General features: G+C 39.7%; 1 protein-coding gene across 14 annotated transcripts in view; it reads right to left on the bottom strand.

Moving 5' to 3' along the window:
• LOC309345631 (lethal(3)malignant brain tumor-like protein 4) overlaps positions 1-17,526 on the bottom strand; it is a 57,882-nt gene that overhangs the window by 15,455 nt on the left and 24,901 nt on the right. For 13 of the 14 annotated variants that reach the window (XM_081868850.1, XM_081868851.1, XM_081868844.1 and 10 more), the window contains 10 exons: positions 15,113-15,217; positions 14,151-14,286; positions 12,877-12,968; positions 11,115-11,266; positions 9,122-9,198; positions 7,630-7,715; positions 5,480-5,590; positions 3,059-3,173; positions 2,858-2,957; positions 80-244 (listed from right to left, as the gene is read on the bottom strand). In XM_081868850.1, coding sequence (XP_081724976.1) covers positions 80-244; positions 2,858-2,957; positions 3,059-3,173; positions 5,480-5,590; positions 7,630-7,715; positions 9,122-9,198; positions 11,115-11,266; positions 12,877-12,968; positions 14,151-14,286; positions 15,113-15,217 — 1,139 coding nt within the window. The remainder of the gene's footprint in view (positions 1-79; positions 245-2,857; positions 2,958-3,058; positions 3,174-5,479; positions 5,591-7,629; positions 7,716-9,121; positions 9,199-11,114; positions 11,267-12,876; positions 12,969-14,150; positions 14,287-15,112; positions 15,218-17,526) is intronic. The other variant, XM_081868846.1, reaches the window with a different exon arrangement.

Consider the following 17,526-nt stretch of genomic DNA (forward strand, 5'->3'; position numbering starts at 1 on the left):
AAGCAAGACCAGTGCAAGAGTAGCTTAATAAATGTGCCCAATATTACGGTAGACCTTAAGGTTTAGTTTAAAACTTCACCTGGACTGTGGAGAGTCTTCCTGAAGGTCTGTAAGTCTTGCAGAAGTCTCAGGTTTCTTGGGCTTCTGAACATTAGCACTGGGTGAAGGTTTTTCTCCACCAAGACGATCTTGTAAAGAACTCTCCCTGCTGCGATTGATTTCAGAATATGGGCAGCCAACTAATCTACATCAAAAGCAGAAAAATGTTTCCACAAGAAAAATATTATGCAACCTAATTGTTCCACCTTCTCCCTCCGAGGCCTATACTAACTAGCAAAGCAGTATAATACAGCAACTCTGCAAGAGCAACAAATGGCAGGCATGTAAGATAAAGGCTCCTGGGAAGTAAATGCTTAGCAGCCACAGGCTAAAACAGAAATTCTGCAGAGAGATGCAGTTTTCAGCGAAAGGAGGAGGAAAGGACATCAGCTGCCAAAATGACTGCTCTTCAACAACACCGAGTAGCTGAATGAGCTTGGGGCAAGATGAATGAAAGTAAAATCTTGCCCAGAATTCAGGAAACAGGGCACATAAAAAGCTAGCCAGAGGCAGGGGGTATGGTGGGTCAGCTCAAGAGAAGAGTGACTTAATGTAAAGAACAAGTCTTTAAAAAAACAACACCCATCTTTTTATAACTGCCTTTTCCTAAAGGCTTTTGCTTTCGAGCTGTTTCAAAATGTAGCTCTGCATAGTTGTTTCTTAGCCTCTGTTTTAACCACCCTTGTAATAATTGTTAATGCTGCTGCCTTTGTCCATGTTTTCAACCACTGTATTTAATCATCAGTTTATGATATTGTGAGCCACCTTTGAGGGGCTGTGCCCCAAAAGGTGGAATATAAATAATTTTACAAATAAAGAAATACAAATACAAATAAACACACACATTAAAGAAGGAAGCAAAAGGAGCAGGTGGGGATGTGAGCTGGCACAAACACAGAAAGGCAATTGCTAAAAAATGCCTACATTTCGGCAGCCTTTTCAATGGCTAAGATTCTCAAGACCAACCTAGTCTTCCAATAGAATTGCATCACTTGTTTTGGACACTGGGACCATATTATACAGGTCTGAGAAAACTTAGGTTGGTTACTCTTCCCCACCCCCACCCCAAATGGTTCTGACCTTTAAACACAAGTTTCTTTCTCCTTCCTGTAAATCAAGCTTTGCCTCCCTCAAAAATAAAATAAAATAAAATAAACACAAGTTTTTGACTATCTGAACAAACACCTCTTCCCATATCTGGAATCTCATCCACCTTAAGATTTGACAAACATTTATGTTGATGTTATTCTGATGCCAGCTTAAAGCGTGTCTTTTCACAAAGGCATTTGGGAAGTGTGATTGATTTTATGCCAATCTGGTTGTTTTACTGCTGGTTTATGTATCCTGATTTTTATTGGTATTTATTTATTTTATTATTTATTGAAGGTTAATTGTCCCTCACTCTGAGATCTTTGGATTAAAGGACAGTATATATGTATCAGCCATGAAACTATCTGTCCAAGAAAGTTCACTTACACCTTCCACTCTGGATTTCAGGTGACAGGTGAAAACTTTATTTCAAATGGTTTTTAATGTAATTCCACTCAGAGAGCTTTGCTGTGGAGGGGGTATACAAATTTGAAATAACTAAAAACAACAAAACAACAATATTGTCACTCCGCAAAACATATGCATCATGTTTGTTCCCCCCACATAAAGAGCTTCCTCTAAACGGCCAGTTAGTACATCAAGGGAGAAGGCTGGAGGAAGGAAAAAACAATCTCTTTATCCTAATATGCTACCTTTTTACAATCTGGGAGTTTTTAACATGGGGGAACATTCTAATATGCAATCCTGCACCAGCTTAATGGCACAGAACAGAAAGGAGCACTCTGGAGGTCTTTAAGAATCCCAAAATTCATGAGGAAGTAGGCTATGAATCTTCTCTTTATTATGTAGGAAATATTATGCAGAAAGCAAGATGCAAAGCAGAGGAGTCCATGTAATCTTGCGTTTTTTTAGTGCTGCACCTGGGTTGCGCAACATGTATCCCGCCAGAGCCTATATCTGCAGTCAGCTATTTTAACGGCAAGAATCCCATTGCACAGCTTGGTTTTAGTTTCATTTTTAGAACGACTTATGAGAGTGTCAATGAGTCAACGTAGTAGAAACAGCTCCTTGCTTAAAAGAGGGAGTCCTGCCTTTGCCTTACTGACTTTGCCTTATTAATTTTTAAATCTTACAGAGTTTATTGGGGAGAAGCAATTTAATGGCTTTTTGCCCAACAAACACTGGAAATCCTAAACACACATACACATACATACACACACACACACACACAGAGAGAGAGAGAGAGAGAGAGAGAGAGAGAGAGAGAGCGCCAGTTATGAAACACAATTCCTTTCCCAAGCTAAGGAGCTGTTCTTTGCTCTTTTGTCTCAACTTTCCCCTGGGTGGGTTGAGAATGTTGTAGGTTACCTCTTCAAGCCACTCCAACTTTCCCTTCTTGCTGGAAAAGTTTTGGGAATGAAACCATGAGATTCTAAACAGCTAGAGCTGCCTCTTCTCATGTGAGTAGTTGTAATATGTATAGCCAGGTTCTGATGCTACTTTTCTGTGGTGTCAGTACAAAGCTTGTCAGTGAAGCCAAATACAAAGCACAAGAGGGAGCTAGAAGCACAGCATTTTATAACTGAGACACGCATTCATATTTGTAGTTCACTGAAGCTGCATTACTTAATAAACAGGTGCTGGGCAACTGATACATATTGCCCTACAATCTGCTGGCAATTACCCCATAACTCTTGGGCACACGTACGTGTAATGCGTTCCATATCTGGGTCCCCTGACATGACCCAATCCCTGACAACCAGGAGTAGGGCATCCCTGTCCTACTGCCCCTGATGGGTCCGCAGTCCCTAGAAAAACAAAACTTGTTCAGGAATAGATTTCAAAGTCTTGTTTTAAATAATTAGGTAAGGAGGGGAGAAAGAAACTACAACATTATTCTTTGTCTCACCTGGTGGGAGTTGCAAGGCATGCCCAGTTTTTGCACACCAGCCCATGGGGTGAATGTCTGGACTGTCAGCATCAACCCAGAAATCAAAACTGTGGTCCCAGCCATCAAAGTGTATCTAAAGAGGATGAAACCCATATTGGAGGAAGAAAGAATGAAAGTTGTAAGATAATGTTTCTTTTTTTCCTTTTTAAATTAATTTTAATTGCATTTTAAAATTTACAGATAGACATCAACTTTTCATCTACATTTACGTACATAGTCTATTTAGTCTTCTATGCATGTTCATATCCGTACCTCTTAACAGCTTCATCATCTCTCTTTATTTCATTTTCATAAGATAATGTTTCTTGTAACAACTCTAAGAGCTTCTAATAGGAGCAGAATCTTTTTGGTTGTGGCTCTGGAGCTGTGGAATACATTCCCTGGACAGTCTTTTGATCTTCCTTAGTTTTGCTTTAGAAAAAAGTGAAACTCTTCCCCCAACCAGGGATTTACCTGGATGTGTGCTTTTTGAACATAAGAGCCCTGCTGAATCATACCTTTGGCACATCTAGTCTACAATTCTGTTTCCTACTGGAGCCTCTGGAAGTCTACAAGCAGAAAATGAAGGCAGAAGCCCTCTTTTGTTGTTGCTCCCCAGCAGCTGGTATTCAGCGGCATACTGCCTCTGAACTTGGAGGTTGCTATAACCATTAGGACTAGTAGCTAGCCACAGTGCTCCATGGAAATAAGTCTGAATTGCTTTTGAATCATTTGTGAAACTGTTTTATCATTTTATGTACTGAATTTAAAACAGTATGTAAACTGCTTTGAGAAGATATGTGTAAAGAGGCAGTATACACCTGTAGTTAATAAATACACAAACAAAGCCAGTAAATAAAACGTCACAGGCAGACTTGTTTAAAATGCATTGCAATAGTCCAATCCTGATGTTACCAGAGCATAGATTACTGTGGCCATGTTATCCCTGTCCAGATAGGGTCATAGTTAAGCCACCAGCCTAAGCTGGAGGAAGGAACGCCATGCCACTGAGGCAACCTGTGTCTCAAGTGACAGCAATGCAACCAATACAACTTCCAAACTATGAATGTGCTCTTTCAGGAGTGTGGTCCCATCTAGAGCAGGTTGCACACCACTCAGCCAGACTGAGGAAGCACCCACTTAACAGCACCTGTCTTCCCTGGATTAAGTTTCAGTTTATTTGCTCTCATCCAGTCTTAACCAAGCACTGATTCAGCATGTCCACTGCCTCCCTTGCAGAAGATGATAAGAAGAAATAGAGCTGTGTGTCATCAGCATACTGATTACGAGCTCCAAAACTATTTAGGACCCCACTTAGACATTAAACAACATGAGCAACAGGACTGACCCCTCCAGGACTCCATACTGGAAAACTCATGGAGTCAAACAATGCTCCCCAAGAACTGCCTTCTGGAGCCAGTCAGCCAAGTAGGAGGGGAACCACCCAAACTGCTCAGTAAAGCTAAGTTTCCTGGGTTAAAAAATACATTCTGGGTAAAGCTAACTACCCAGTAAATCTAAGTTGTTGGTTCCAATATCAGTTTATGGCATCACTTTTGACTTCTAATAAAAATCTACAGCATTAGAACTAGAAGAACCTTATTGACAGATAAACAGAATAGAATTACTGTGGATATCCAACAATGGAAAACTACAAATGTATAATCAACAAACAATGGAAAACTACAAATGTATAATCAACAGGTATATCAATAGTTATTAATGAAACCACAGTAGGTGCTCAACTGGAGACTCTTAGTTTCTTAGTCTCTTATATGCTTCCTCTAGAGCATCTTGAATTAGGCACTTTCAGAGGCAGAATGTTGGTCTATAAGCATCATTGCTTTGACCTTGCAAGAGGGCTGTTATAGCCTAAATCCAATTCTGACAAACAAAAACTGAAGGAGCCCACTTAGGAGCACTTGAGAAAAATCTGCTGCTGCTTCACCTATTCTGTGAACTGAGGGAGATTTTCAATCTTTGTATCTGACAAACCTCCATTTTATACAATGAGTTGAATGCAAAGTTGATGTGTTTATGTACTCATTACAAGATGGTGAGTGGAGGCGTTCAGCATTTTTAAAAAATGAGGTTAACCTGATGTTGAGGTTCGTATTGCAAGTCACCCTCAAGGTATGAGAGCTCTAACATGGCAAATTTATGTTAGATTCATACAGAGAATTGCTCAAGGGGAAGAAAAATCAATTCAGAAATGTCATTCCAGAATAAGTGGCATTACAATAGCATCCAGTAATAGTGAGCAGGAGCATTGCAATTCATGGGGGGACTAAGATCAAGCTGTCATATTACTGCCGAAGATGCTTTCTTTCTTGAAAGCTCAAATGTAATGTTATTTTCATAATCTTAGAGTAGCACCATGGCTTATTTGAATGCACATACCTTGACACGATGGTCATCTTTTTCAATTATGGTTGCCACTCTAATTAACATGGGATTTCTCTTGTCTACAGCTTCTAGTTTCATGTTGGGCTGGAATCCATGAGCTGGGCGCTGTAAAGGAACGCATTGCAAATGCAGTCAAGCATTACTGAGAGTAAGGTGAGCCATATATAATTTAAAGATGCAGTCTGGACGTAATGATAAACCACAGCCTAGCATTTAAAAAGTAAGATTGCTTGGGCAGCACCATCAGCAGCTTCTTCAGTGCATGCCAGAGTGTCTGGAAGAAGTTGCTTTCTGGTTTAACTAACCACAATTTATTACATCTGAACTAACTAGTAGTTACAGTGGTACCTTGGGTTAAGTACTTAATTCGTTCTGGAGGTCCGTACTTAACCTGAAACTGTTCTTAACCTGAAGCACCACTTTAGCTAATGGGGCCTCCTGCTGCTGCTGCACCGCCGGAGCATAATTTCTGTCTCATCTTAAAGCAAAGTTCTTAACCTGAAGCACTATTTCTGGGTTAGTGGAGTCTGTAACCTGAAGTGTATGTAACCTGAGGTACCACTGTAGTTCGAACTATGGTTTCTGGTAAATGGCTTTTTTCAACAGACCAAAGTTGAAACGAGGTAGTTTGGCGTGGTTCAGATGTAATGACATTAGTTTAAGTTAGAAAGTGAATGTCCTCTGGCACATACTGGGGGCGGAGATGAAAGAGAGTGGAGCTCAAGCTGACTTGTTCCCATAATGCTAAGCTATGGTTTATTGCTATATGCGAAGGAGGCACAGGCATGTTTCCAGGAGCATTCCTTTTGACTGCAAACCAAGTAATCAACACCTTCAACCTCTGGGTGTGTAACTACAATTAAAATCAAAATCTAACACATGTTCACTTAGCTTACCAAGTAATTGTATGTAGGATTGGAAGTTAACCTAATTCTGAGTAGAAATTCAAGTCTGGAAGGCCTAGATTAGTCTAGGTCTAACTGATCCATGTTAAAATTTTTGCTTAGCTGCTGAGATATGTCTTTGTTAACTTGTTTCAGTACCAATATGACTAAAGGTAAAATACTTCTTCACACAGCTTATACAGTACACTCACAACTTTCGTGCATTTAACTTGTGTGTACTCAGCTGTATGTGCTTGGCAATTAAAAAAATAAATAAAAAGAGGGTGGATGTCTGGGGAAAGAAACTTTGGTAATCCCACCCACCACTGCACCCATTTTTTTTAATTTTTTTTTTTACTATACAGTGGTACCTCGGTTTAAGAACAGTCTGGTTTAAGAACAATTTGATTTACAAACTCCACAAAACCAGAAATAGTGTCTTGGTTTGAGAACTTTACCTCGGTCTAAGAACAGAATCTGAATGGTGGAAGAGCACCGGTGGCAGGAGGTGTCATTAGGGAAAACGCGCCTCGGTTTAAGAACGGTTTTGGTTTAAGAAAGGACTTCCAGAACGGATTAAGGTACCACTGTATGCAGTTTTGGTTTTAGGCTCTATCCCCAGAACCTAACCCCCATTAAGTTGTGGGCTTACTGAAGTTAAAACTATGGAACTTGCTCCCATGGAACACAGTGATGGCCACCAACTTGGATGACTTCAAATGATGATCAGACAAATTCATGGGGGATTGGGGCTATCAACAGCTACTAACCATGATGGCCCTGTTCTACCTCCACTGTAATAAATAACTCAGAGTGGCTAACATCATATAAGTAATACAATATCTGAATTCCCTGAATACCAGTTACTGGGAATCACAGTAGGCAGAATGCTGTTGCACACATGCTTCCCACAGGCATCTGATTTGTCACTGTGAAAACAGGATGTTGGACTAGATGGGCCAGTGGTCTGATCTTCTTATGTTCTTAAAATTCAAAAAGCCAGTGCCATTTACCAGCTTTTAAAAAAAAATACTGCTACCTTAAAGCATTTCATGTAACCCACTTAGTTTATCTAGATCATGGTTTCTAATTTGCCTTGCACCCAATGTTCCATAAATAATTATAATAAAATAAAATAGCAGCAGCAGTAACTATCATCATCCTAATCATCCACCTATAACTAAGAGCCATACAAAAGTAAAACCATAGCTTTTAATGTTGTGATTCACCAATATAAAACTAGAAAAGATGTTGACCAACCAGTTTAAAGGCTCTTGCTGGGGCTGCCTGTGAACCAGTTTCCTCCAAATATTTCTCCCATGAGAAGCTTTTGAAATCCTTGTATTCTGCAGAGAGGTTTAGGAATATTATCAGTCTTTAACCACAACTGTAAGTAATAGGAAGTGTACTTTAACCAAACAATACATTGTTATGCAAGGGAACTGAAATCAGAAATTAAATCACTTTAAAAAATGTTTATATAGTGTAAGCTTCCAATTCAGGTTATGTGCCTAGGCTTGTTTTACATCTATGCTACTTCATGGATTGGTGTACGAGCTGCTGTCTCCTTCATATGTGCACTGCAATACCTTCCCTTTAATGGAAAATCATAGCTTGTCATCATATCTGAAATGAACAAATGATAGCTTGTTCTTGCCCTCCAAAACATTGCAAACTTTTATCATGGCTTTTAATTCTGGTCTGGAGGATAAGCACAAACCAGAGTTTACCAGTGTTTGTGCAAAAGCAAACTATGGTTTGGCACAAAAGTAGTAGTTAGGGAAAGTGTGAGGGAAGGAGTAATTGAGCAAGCCTAAACCAGCTCAAAGACTTTGGTATGGAGTCTATAATACGTAGAAACTAGTACAGCATTCATAACTCTTGCAATCTCAGAAAATTCACTAAATGGGTCCACATCATAACGATAACTACAGTAGTTTTTATTTTCATTTTAAAGTTAATTTTACTGCGTTTTCTGTATGTAAACTGGCTTCTAAAGCACCTTTATTACCTCTAAAACTTATAAGTTGAAATTCTACACCCTTAATTGGCCAAAATAGACTTGGTGATTTAAGTGAATATTGTGAGCTGCCCTCCAGACTTCATAGAATCATAGAACAGTAGAGTTGGAAGGGGTCTTGAGGATCATCTAATCCAACCCCCCGCAATGCAGGAATCTAAACGAAAGCATTCATGACAAATGGCCCGAATCTACAGTTGTTCCTCCCTGAACAGTGTGTGACACACTGTTCTCAGTCACCTCAGTCAGCAGTAATAACACCAGCAAGATCCCCCAGCCCACTGTGGAGATCCTTTGAGCTTTTAAGCAAGGCCTTTTTGCTCTCAATTCTCCTTTCCCATCCCAACTCCTGTCTAGGGCTCCATCTGCACTTTATGTCAAAAGCCATATCATACCACTTTAAACAGTCATGGCCTCCCACAAAAGACTCCTGGGAACTGTAGTCTGCCAAGGATGCTGAGAGTTGTTAGGAACCCCCCTGCTGTTAAGCCGGCATCAATACATCATGTTGTCAACAAAGACCCTATTTTGTGACCAAGCACCAGCATGCAGTTAACCTTATCATAATGGAATTATGGGAAGGGCAGGAGGTGTCTCCCATTCTACAAATCTAGCAGAATTAGTTGGAGAGGAGAAACCAGAACAGACCTCATAGACATCTGAATCACATAGAGCAGATCACATCTTGCAAATGTTTAGAATGCAACAGGGACTTGTGAACTTTCAACATACCAGCTGGTGTTGTAAGGGGAGTTCCAGTCTCTTGACAGTAACCAACAGGTCGAATATAAGGGCTACTAGCATCACACCTGGATCAAACAGAGAGAACTAGTTCCAGTCACAGCCAGTACATGAAAGAATGAATTCGATGTTTCTTTGCTGAACCTGATCATACATGGAAGCCACTTGCTTTAAAAGTCATAAAACCATGTCTTCAAGAAGACCAAAACACTGGAACTTACTGTGAAGGGTTTTTTCTTATTCAACATAAGAAGGTATCAAGTGGGTTATAATCCCTCCTAGTGCTTGGAAGGCAGGAAAAATGTGAATTTCTGTTTGAAGATCCAGGTGAAAGACATTTCTAAGATAAGATGATGCCTCCTACTGGAGGGATCAGTCAGACCCTATGCTTGCTTTCCATTGAGAGGAGTCATCCCTCTAACCAGACTGACTCTGTCTGTGGTCAGTGAAGGCTTGGTTCTCAGACTTTGTTCCAGGCCTTTTAAAATAGCTTTCCCCTGTATTCTTTGTCTTTTCTTTTTGGCTCTTCTCCTCTCTTGGTGTGACTGTTGTGTGAGCAGCCACTGTATATATTTGCATTGATCTACAAAGCATTTACACCTGTGCTAAAAACCTGCCTTGAGTTCCACTTGGAAGAAAGTCAGGATGTTTTGGTTTTTTTCAGGAACCTGGTATGTGCAGCATAATTTGATATGCTGGGATTCTCAGTGCTCTTCTTCTTCTCCTCCAAGCATGCTTCTAGTAATCAAGGTTGCAAAAGACTTAAAATTTGCATACAATGGGAAAGAAGGTTCAGAAATGAGAACAGATTGGATGTCCTTCAGTGGGTAGCAGTTCACTGCATGGAACAACCGATCTATCCTTTTCACCTGCCAACTATTCCCTAATCTCCTAAACCTTGATGTGTAGTTTGACCCTAGCTTGGAACATTCCCAACGCACAATTGCTAAAGTAATGTGAATGAAGGGGCATGAGGAACATGTGTAGTTAAGCATTGGTGAATGTGAGAAAAGAATGCTTAACCTTTCACATACTTATCAATTCTCCCCTCCTAATGTCTCCCGTAACCTTCTTTCCTCCATTTGGGTGTATTTTTGGTGTCAGAAACAAGGCAGGGAGAAACAGATCTAAATACAGCTGTGGCGTGGGATTGGATTTTCATGGAGAAATCAGCAGGCATGGGAAGGGATAAGCCAATGATTCTTATACTGTAGGGCAGCCTGCCCTTTAGAGGGTCTAGAGCACCTTCAGAAGTTCCCAGTATCTTTATTGCTTAATTTTTAATTTTATGTAATTGTTGCATGTCATACGCTCTAATGTTAACAAAGATATTTCTCAATGCAACCATGTTAAACAGTTCAAAGATGAAAATGAATAAAAACTGTTACAAAACAAAGAAAGTTCCAGATGTATGTAGATCCTAAGGCAAGTTGTATAATCCTTCTCTACTAGCTAAGACCTAGCTAGAAAAACTTAAATGTTGACTCAGTTTATTTTATTCAGTTACATATATATTCTGGGGTTTGGTCCTTTGCAGGACTCCCAGGGTGACTCAAAATTGCAACAATATACCTATCTATAGTTATATACACATACACATACCTCTAAAATAATTAAATCATAATGACAAATGGTAAGCATGCATAAGTTTGCAAGTAAAAGAATATTGTCCCCCTAGATTTTCAAAGAGATGTGAGCTGTACACAGTTCTGCAAGTTTTGACAATGTCACAAGCAAACAACTGGGCCCAAACATATTTACTTGGAGGAAAGGTGCACACATCTAAATGAAATTTAAGCGTGTGTAGGACAGCTTCAGAAATTCAGGAAGTGAATAAGACCTGATGATTCTAAATTCAGAACTGGAGCCTGACTCAAAATGCAGAACTAGCACCCCCCTCATCCTAACTCAAATTCATTCTCTATCTAGGCAATGCCAAGCAATACCCTAGTTGCGTGAACAGAGGAGATATTTCTTTACTTACCAGTAGTCATAACTTTCATCCCAGTTGTCAAAATGAATTAGCAGCCGATTATCCAACATGTCTGCAATGGTTGCTACACACATTAAAGAAGGATTCTTTTTGTCTACGGCCTCCAACTTCATTCCCACTCGAAAACCAGAAGGTGTGACTGGCTAAGGAACAGGAGAAAATTGAGAAAACATTGCAGTTAGCTAGTTTATTGAAATTACAGCTTCATTAGTATAATGAATGCTAATAAAGTATTTTTAAAAAAAAAAAATCACATGTTCCAGTGGACATTAAAGACCAGAATTTGTTAGATATGGGAAAGTCTCATCAAAAAACAAACTATACCAGGTCAAACTAGCAGGTTAATCTAGCAGCTGAATAAATTTATCCATCTAAAGAGGTTTCAGGTAGAAATCCTTCCCAGGAATGGTTCATGAGTTTGTTGTAACTGGACATATTAAATACCGAACTTGGCAATACATGTGTGGTATTGCATTCTGAATTTTCCCTTTCTCCGATAGAAGGATTCATTCATCCAGAGGAGGAGAACCTTTAGATCTCTTCTCCCTCCTCTAAACTATAATCCGCTATGACATCAAGACAGCAGAATGCAAATGCTATTTTCCACTTGGATCAAAATTCAGTGCTAGAGGCTGAATCCTATGACAATTCTACTATGGTAACAGCAAGTTCTGGCACATTACTGGACAAATCCTCTGAAATACAGCAGATGTTCCCCATAAATAGAGGAGGATCACTCAGACTGAAACCTAAAGACCCTGACCTTGTTCAAATATATGAAACGTTTCCATATAGAGTGGCCCTGCAGACACAATCATGTGAAAGAAATAATGTCTGAGCTAGTTTATCCACAAATACAGTTACAGCTTCCTGGCACAATTCTTGGCTGAAAATGGGTTGCTTGCTCTTTGACAGCGGAACAGACAAATTCGGAAGGTTGTGGACTCTCCAGTGGAGATTTTTAAACAGAGCTTGAATGGCCATCTGTCAGGGATTCTTTGGCTGTGATTCCTGCATTGCAGGGAGTTGGACTAGATGACCCTTTGGATCCCTTCCAACCTTACAATTATATGACTATGTAAAATGCTGCTGAGAAGTGACTCTTGTATTCAAAGAAAAGCTGGAACAGATCTTACTTTCTCCACAAGGCTACTCTGCATGGAAGAGTTACAAAGGCCCTTCTCATTCATTGAAATCAACACAATTTGACAACCATTGCCAGGCTACAGATTGGACAAGGTGCTATGCAAATGTACAAGCAAAGATACTTGACAGAGTGGAACGGGAAGCAAACTAAAGCTATTTAAAAAATGCTGGAGATGGGGAAGATGAATGCATTTATTCAAATGAGCAGAAATGTGTTTGATGTAAGTACACGTATAACAAATATTTTCCCGTCAAGGACTGAGCAAGTTCTGGTATTCTGGTAAAATGTAGCCAATGCCAGAGAAATATGACAAAATACAATCTAGTCTGTGCCAAATCACCTAGTAAGTAGTCAGATGATAGAATTCTTTCTTTGCTTGGGTAGGTGTCTGCCATGTGCACATATATAAAAAGCCAGACAATAAACTCTGTTTACTAAATGTAAGTGAGAAATTAAATAGTTTTCTCATTTGACATCTGATATTCCCCTGTTTCTTAGTGATTCAGCCTCTGTTCCAAGCATTTGAAAAAGGCACAATAATATCCTGGCTGAAGCTTTAGAAATGGCTGGAATTTAAAAGACTAAAACATCAGTACTGCCTCTTACCGTGCTCAGGGCTCTGAAAAGAGCTTTGGGGGCAGCTTGAGCTTTGCAGTTCTTCAAATATGATGTCCAATTAAATTCCCCTTCCTTGTAACCTAGAGAGAGGGAGGGAGGGAGGGAGGGAGGGAGGGAGGGAGATAAAAGTATTGTTTTATACAGTGGCTGCTGCTACATTCAGATTGGTTTTTCAGAAATAGAAATGATGTGGGAAGAATGTGAACTTTGCATAATAGCTGCCCCTGTGAAATAGGCAGGAGTTACAGGCTTCAGTTAACATATCTCTCACTTTCTTCTGTCTTTTAAATACATTTTTGCAGTTGTTAATCATTAATCTGAAACTTCAGAAGTCTCTAGGAAACATTAAAAGGGGGGGAAAAGTAGTGAATGCATTTGCTATATTGCACATTACTGAAAGAAATTCTCATTATTTTACGTTTTCCATTGCTTGGCTCCATCAAAAAAAAAGTTTGTCTTTTCTCTTATAAGAAAACTGCTTCCTAAACTACAGCAAAAGTGAATGCACTCTCTTCTGTCCTGTAAGATTTCTGTCTTCTAAGGTTTACCATACATGATCCACTGCAAACAATACACTGCTTCAGCAGCTTATTTCCATGCTCTACACAGGGTGGACAAACGGTGTCTCAACATCTCACATATTATTATTTATTCATTTTATTATTTATTGCACTTATGCACTGCCTTCCTGACAAGCTATTTACAAATATAAATATCATTTACGCAAACAAGTAAAGGCAAGCAAGCAAAGGTAGGTGCAAATGTTATATTTAATATGTACCCATTTCTATTTTGTGAAGTGGCTACTTATTGGTTTAGATTTCAATTACTTCTTCCCATTTTTAACAATGTTAACTTTAGTGCTATCAGAATGAGCACAGGCGAGCCATGAGTTTGCAAGCTCCCTCCTCACTTCCCCCTCCTCTGGCAAGGAGACTGGAAGCATCCACATCCATGTTTGAACTAACTACAATTTATATGAAATGGCACAATATAGTAAATTAAACAACCTAGCTTTGATTCAGCAAACCTATGTTTAAACTAAGCAAGTTCCAAGTGTGGATGTTACAACAAACTCAAATCAGGAACTGGATGCCTTTAACTTTCTGTTCAAACACACACACACACACACACACACACACACCCATGAGATGGGAGCATAAAAACTTGAAGCTTATCCATGTGTGTTCCCAAGGTGCTAAAATGTGGCGTAGCATTACATCCAAATGCACTTGTTTGAACAAAATAATAAGTTCATGTACCTTTAGGAGGAAGCAGCTTGTGACCTGTTTTTTCACACCATCCAACAGGGTGGATTTCTGGAGAATCCGCATTAACCCAGATGTCATAACACTCAGAATAACCATCGAAGTGCAATCTCACTCTGTACCCTTGCACCTGCAAGCATGAAGCAACTCAAAGTTATCCCTTTCACGAGTCAAAAGAATCTTAGGGTTGTTTTTCGTTTGTTTGGGTTTGTTTTTTAAACTTAACTCTGGATTGATTCCATCTCCTTATAATCTTTGGCAAAAGATAGAAATGCTCTCTTTTAAAATTTACTATCTATAGTTGTAGGGACTCCTCCACAAAGTCTGTTTTATGCTTATTGTCAAAGTGGAACTCAAGTCTCTACACTGCAGTGTCCAGTCACACTGATGTTGAGTCTCTCTCTCACTCACTCCCACCCACCCACCAGGAGATCCATTTTGCACATGTGTAGGCATTTATTCAGGCCTCAAAATTACCGTATTTTTCTGTGTATAAAACTAGGTTTTTTCCCTTTAAAATAATGTCAAAAATTATGGGGGCGTTTTATACACGGATATTGCCGAGAGTGGACTAGCAATTGGTTGTTGCCACAAAAACAGGGGGCGTCTTATACATGGGGGCATCTTATAGATGGAAAATACAGTAATTCAAGTAAACGCCCAAGAAAACACACACACACACTAAAGATTGTCTTGTTTACCTGAAAATACCCTTTGAGTCTGGCAGGATCTGTTTCTGACTTTAAAACCATTAAAGTTGTTTAATTTAAAATAACAAAATTTAGGCAGAAGATATTTTTAATTAAATAGAATGTGAAGCATTATCTTTAAACATCGTTTTAACTCAGTGATCTAGGGCATGCCTTAAGACCTTCCCTCTGTCTATTTTCCCCTCCCCCTTATTATTCAGAAAATAAGCTAATACTGTTGATTTCAATACAAAGAAAGGCAAATACCTCGACAACAGAAAGCACACAAAATAAGGATGGGTGTTCAGGATCAAGGCCCTCTAGCTTCATTCCAACTTTAAATCCATTTTTGTTTTGTGGAAAGGACTGAGACTGCAGTGGAAATAATGGAGGGAAAACATTATTTTACACTTCAACGAAGACTTTCTTGTTGCAGTGTTAATACTCTATGGGGAAAATAAGAAGGAAATGAACTCTAGTTATTTTGTGTAATCTGTTTTCTCTAATGGAGGTAACTTCAGAGATTGCTAACTCTGTACTTGTTTTACACTGAGAGATGGAAGGTGAATGGCATCTATATCAGAATTATATTCACAAATATATTGATTTGAAGACTGTGATTCATCAGAAATGGCTTGCCCAGTGGGACAAAGCTGCAATGCTAATTTTTTGGCAGTAGTGTCACTGTCACTTACCACGATGGAGTGGGGTGAGGCAGTGGGGAGGTCAATGCATAGTGGGTGCAACAGTGAGAGCACTGGATTAGGTCTGCTGGTGCACCCACACGACCTTGACCTTCCCACCCCTTCATCTCCTGGCAACTGGCAGCACTGTCACTACTAGAAAGCTAATATTGTGGTTCTGCCACATCAGACAAGCAGCTTCTGTGCTCAGTTCAGACATCAGTTGGCTATAGTTAAGCTAACTCTGAAATGAAAAACCATGGCTTGTGATCAGTCAGCAAACAAGAATTGGAAACCATGGTTTGAAATTAATTTGCAAGCCATTTTTTGAGCTATAGTCGGTATGATATCAGAACTGACAAACCATGGTAATGGCCCTCACTTCACTTCCAGAGGCTGCTGTTCTATGGAGAGAGAAATGAACTTAAGGAGCTAAGTGCTGAGCAGATCGGAAAACAAAAGCAGGCAAAAACTGTCTGTAGACTGGGGTTGGGAATATCTGGCGTGTGGGCCAAACTTGGCATGCCAGGCCTCCTCATTTGGCCCACAAAGCCACTTGGGGGAAGTAATGCCCACCTGCCCTAGACCTGATGTTAAGATGATGGGTGGTAGGAGTACACCTTGATCAAGGAAACAGAAGTGGCTTCCATTCAATGGACAGCCCCACCCACTAAAGGCATCCTGATAAGGGTCTGGCCCATGCAGTCAAAAAGGTTCCCCACCCTGATGCACACCATGATTTGACTGTTAAACATTTGGAAACTCAATCCATTGGTTTAGTTCTAAACTATCATGAGCACAAAACTGATTTGGTTTGACATCTGAATTGTGACTTGGTGCGATACCTGAAATGAGTAGCTTCTTCTGACTTTTGTAAACATCAACCAAGAACAAAGTTTCAAGTTTTGACATAAAAAGAGTCGTAACTCTCAAACCCTGGCTAAGAACAGGTAGATAATTAAAAGGAATTCTGAAACAACCTTTTATAACCAATGCTTACTTCCACCAAGAAGTTGATCTTTATAGACATAACTGATCAAAGCTGAAAGGTGCCGCTAGAAAAAAAAGGATGACTGAACATTTCCCCAGCATTACAAGGTGCTATTTTTTCATTTCAATGGAAATTGAGGGAATTCAGTATCAGACAGGATGCGTGCTATATTCACATTCTATAGAGGTCGGCTTCTTGCATATTTTTAGACATGCCAATTGGTTGCTACTTGTACCCTCACTTGTAATGATTATTTTTTAATCAGATAATCTACAACATGCTAAAAGTCAAGGATCCAATTAATATAAGCACTATGCTAATTAGCAAAGCTAAAGCTAGCTTCACACAGTAACTGGCTAAGATATGATCCTAGCGCTGAGCAATTTCACATACTTAAGGCACAAATTAAAACAAGGGTTGGGTGCAAACTTAAAAAAAACCACAACTATTAAACTTTCTCTAGTGAGTAATTGACATATTCCCATTTCAACAGGGGAACAAGTACAAATAAAACCCTCCTCTGCCCATATTAGTTCATTTCTCTGGCATCCAGTACAGGCAGTAATTGAAGATTTCTTAGAATCATAGAGTTGGAAGGGACCTAAGGGTCATCTAGTCCAACCCCTAGCAATGCAGGAATCTCAGCAAAAGCATCCATGGCAGTTGTCTTGCAGCACTTGCTCTCCCCTTTTCTTGTCTACTACTCCCTCACAATGAGAAAGCCTGGGGCTACCTATCTCATTAGCAAGCTGTTTTGGGGAGCAGCACCTTGTTGCAACAGCTCTGGTCACTCTGTAGTGACAGCTCTTCCCTATCCAAATGGGCAAACAATTCCTGACTACAAAGAGGAAACAATGAAAGGAGCAAGGGAGTTTTTCTGCATTTTTCCTAAGACCAAAACAGAAGTGGGGCTTGATTACACATTTTCCCTTTTAACAAGCAAACTTGCATATTGACCCAAAAGGCAGCTTTGTTAACTTTTAAGATATTATCGGAAAGGCATCAGG

This window comes from Podarcis erhardii (assembly GCF_964252035.2).
Source record: "Podarcis erhardii genome assembly, chromosome: 7".
Taxonomy (NCBI): Eukaryota; Metazoa; Chordata; class Lepidosauria; order Squamata; family Lacertidae; genus Podarcis; species Podarcis erhardii.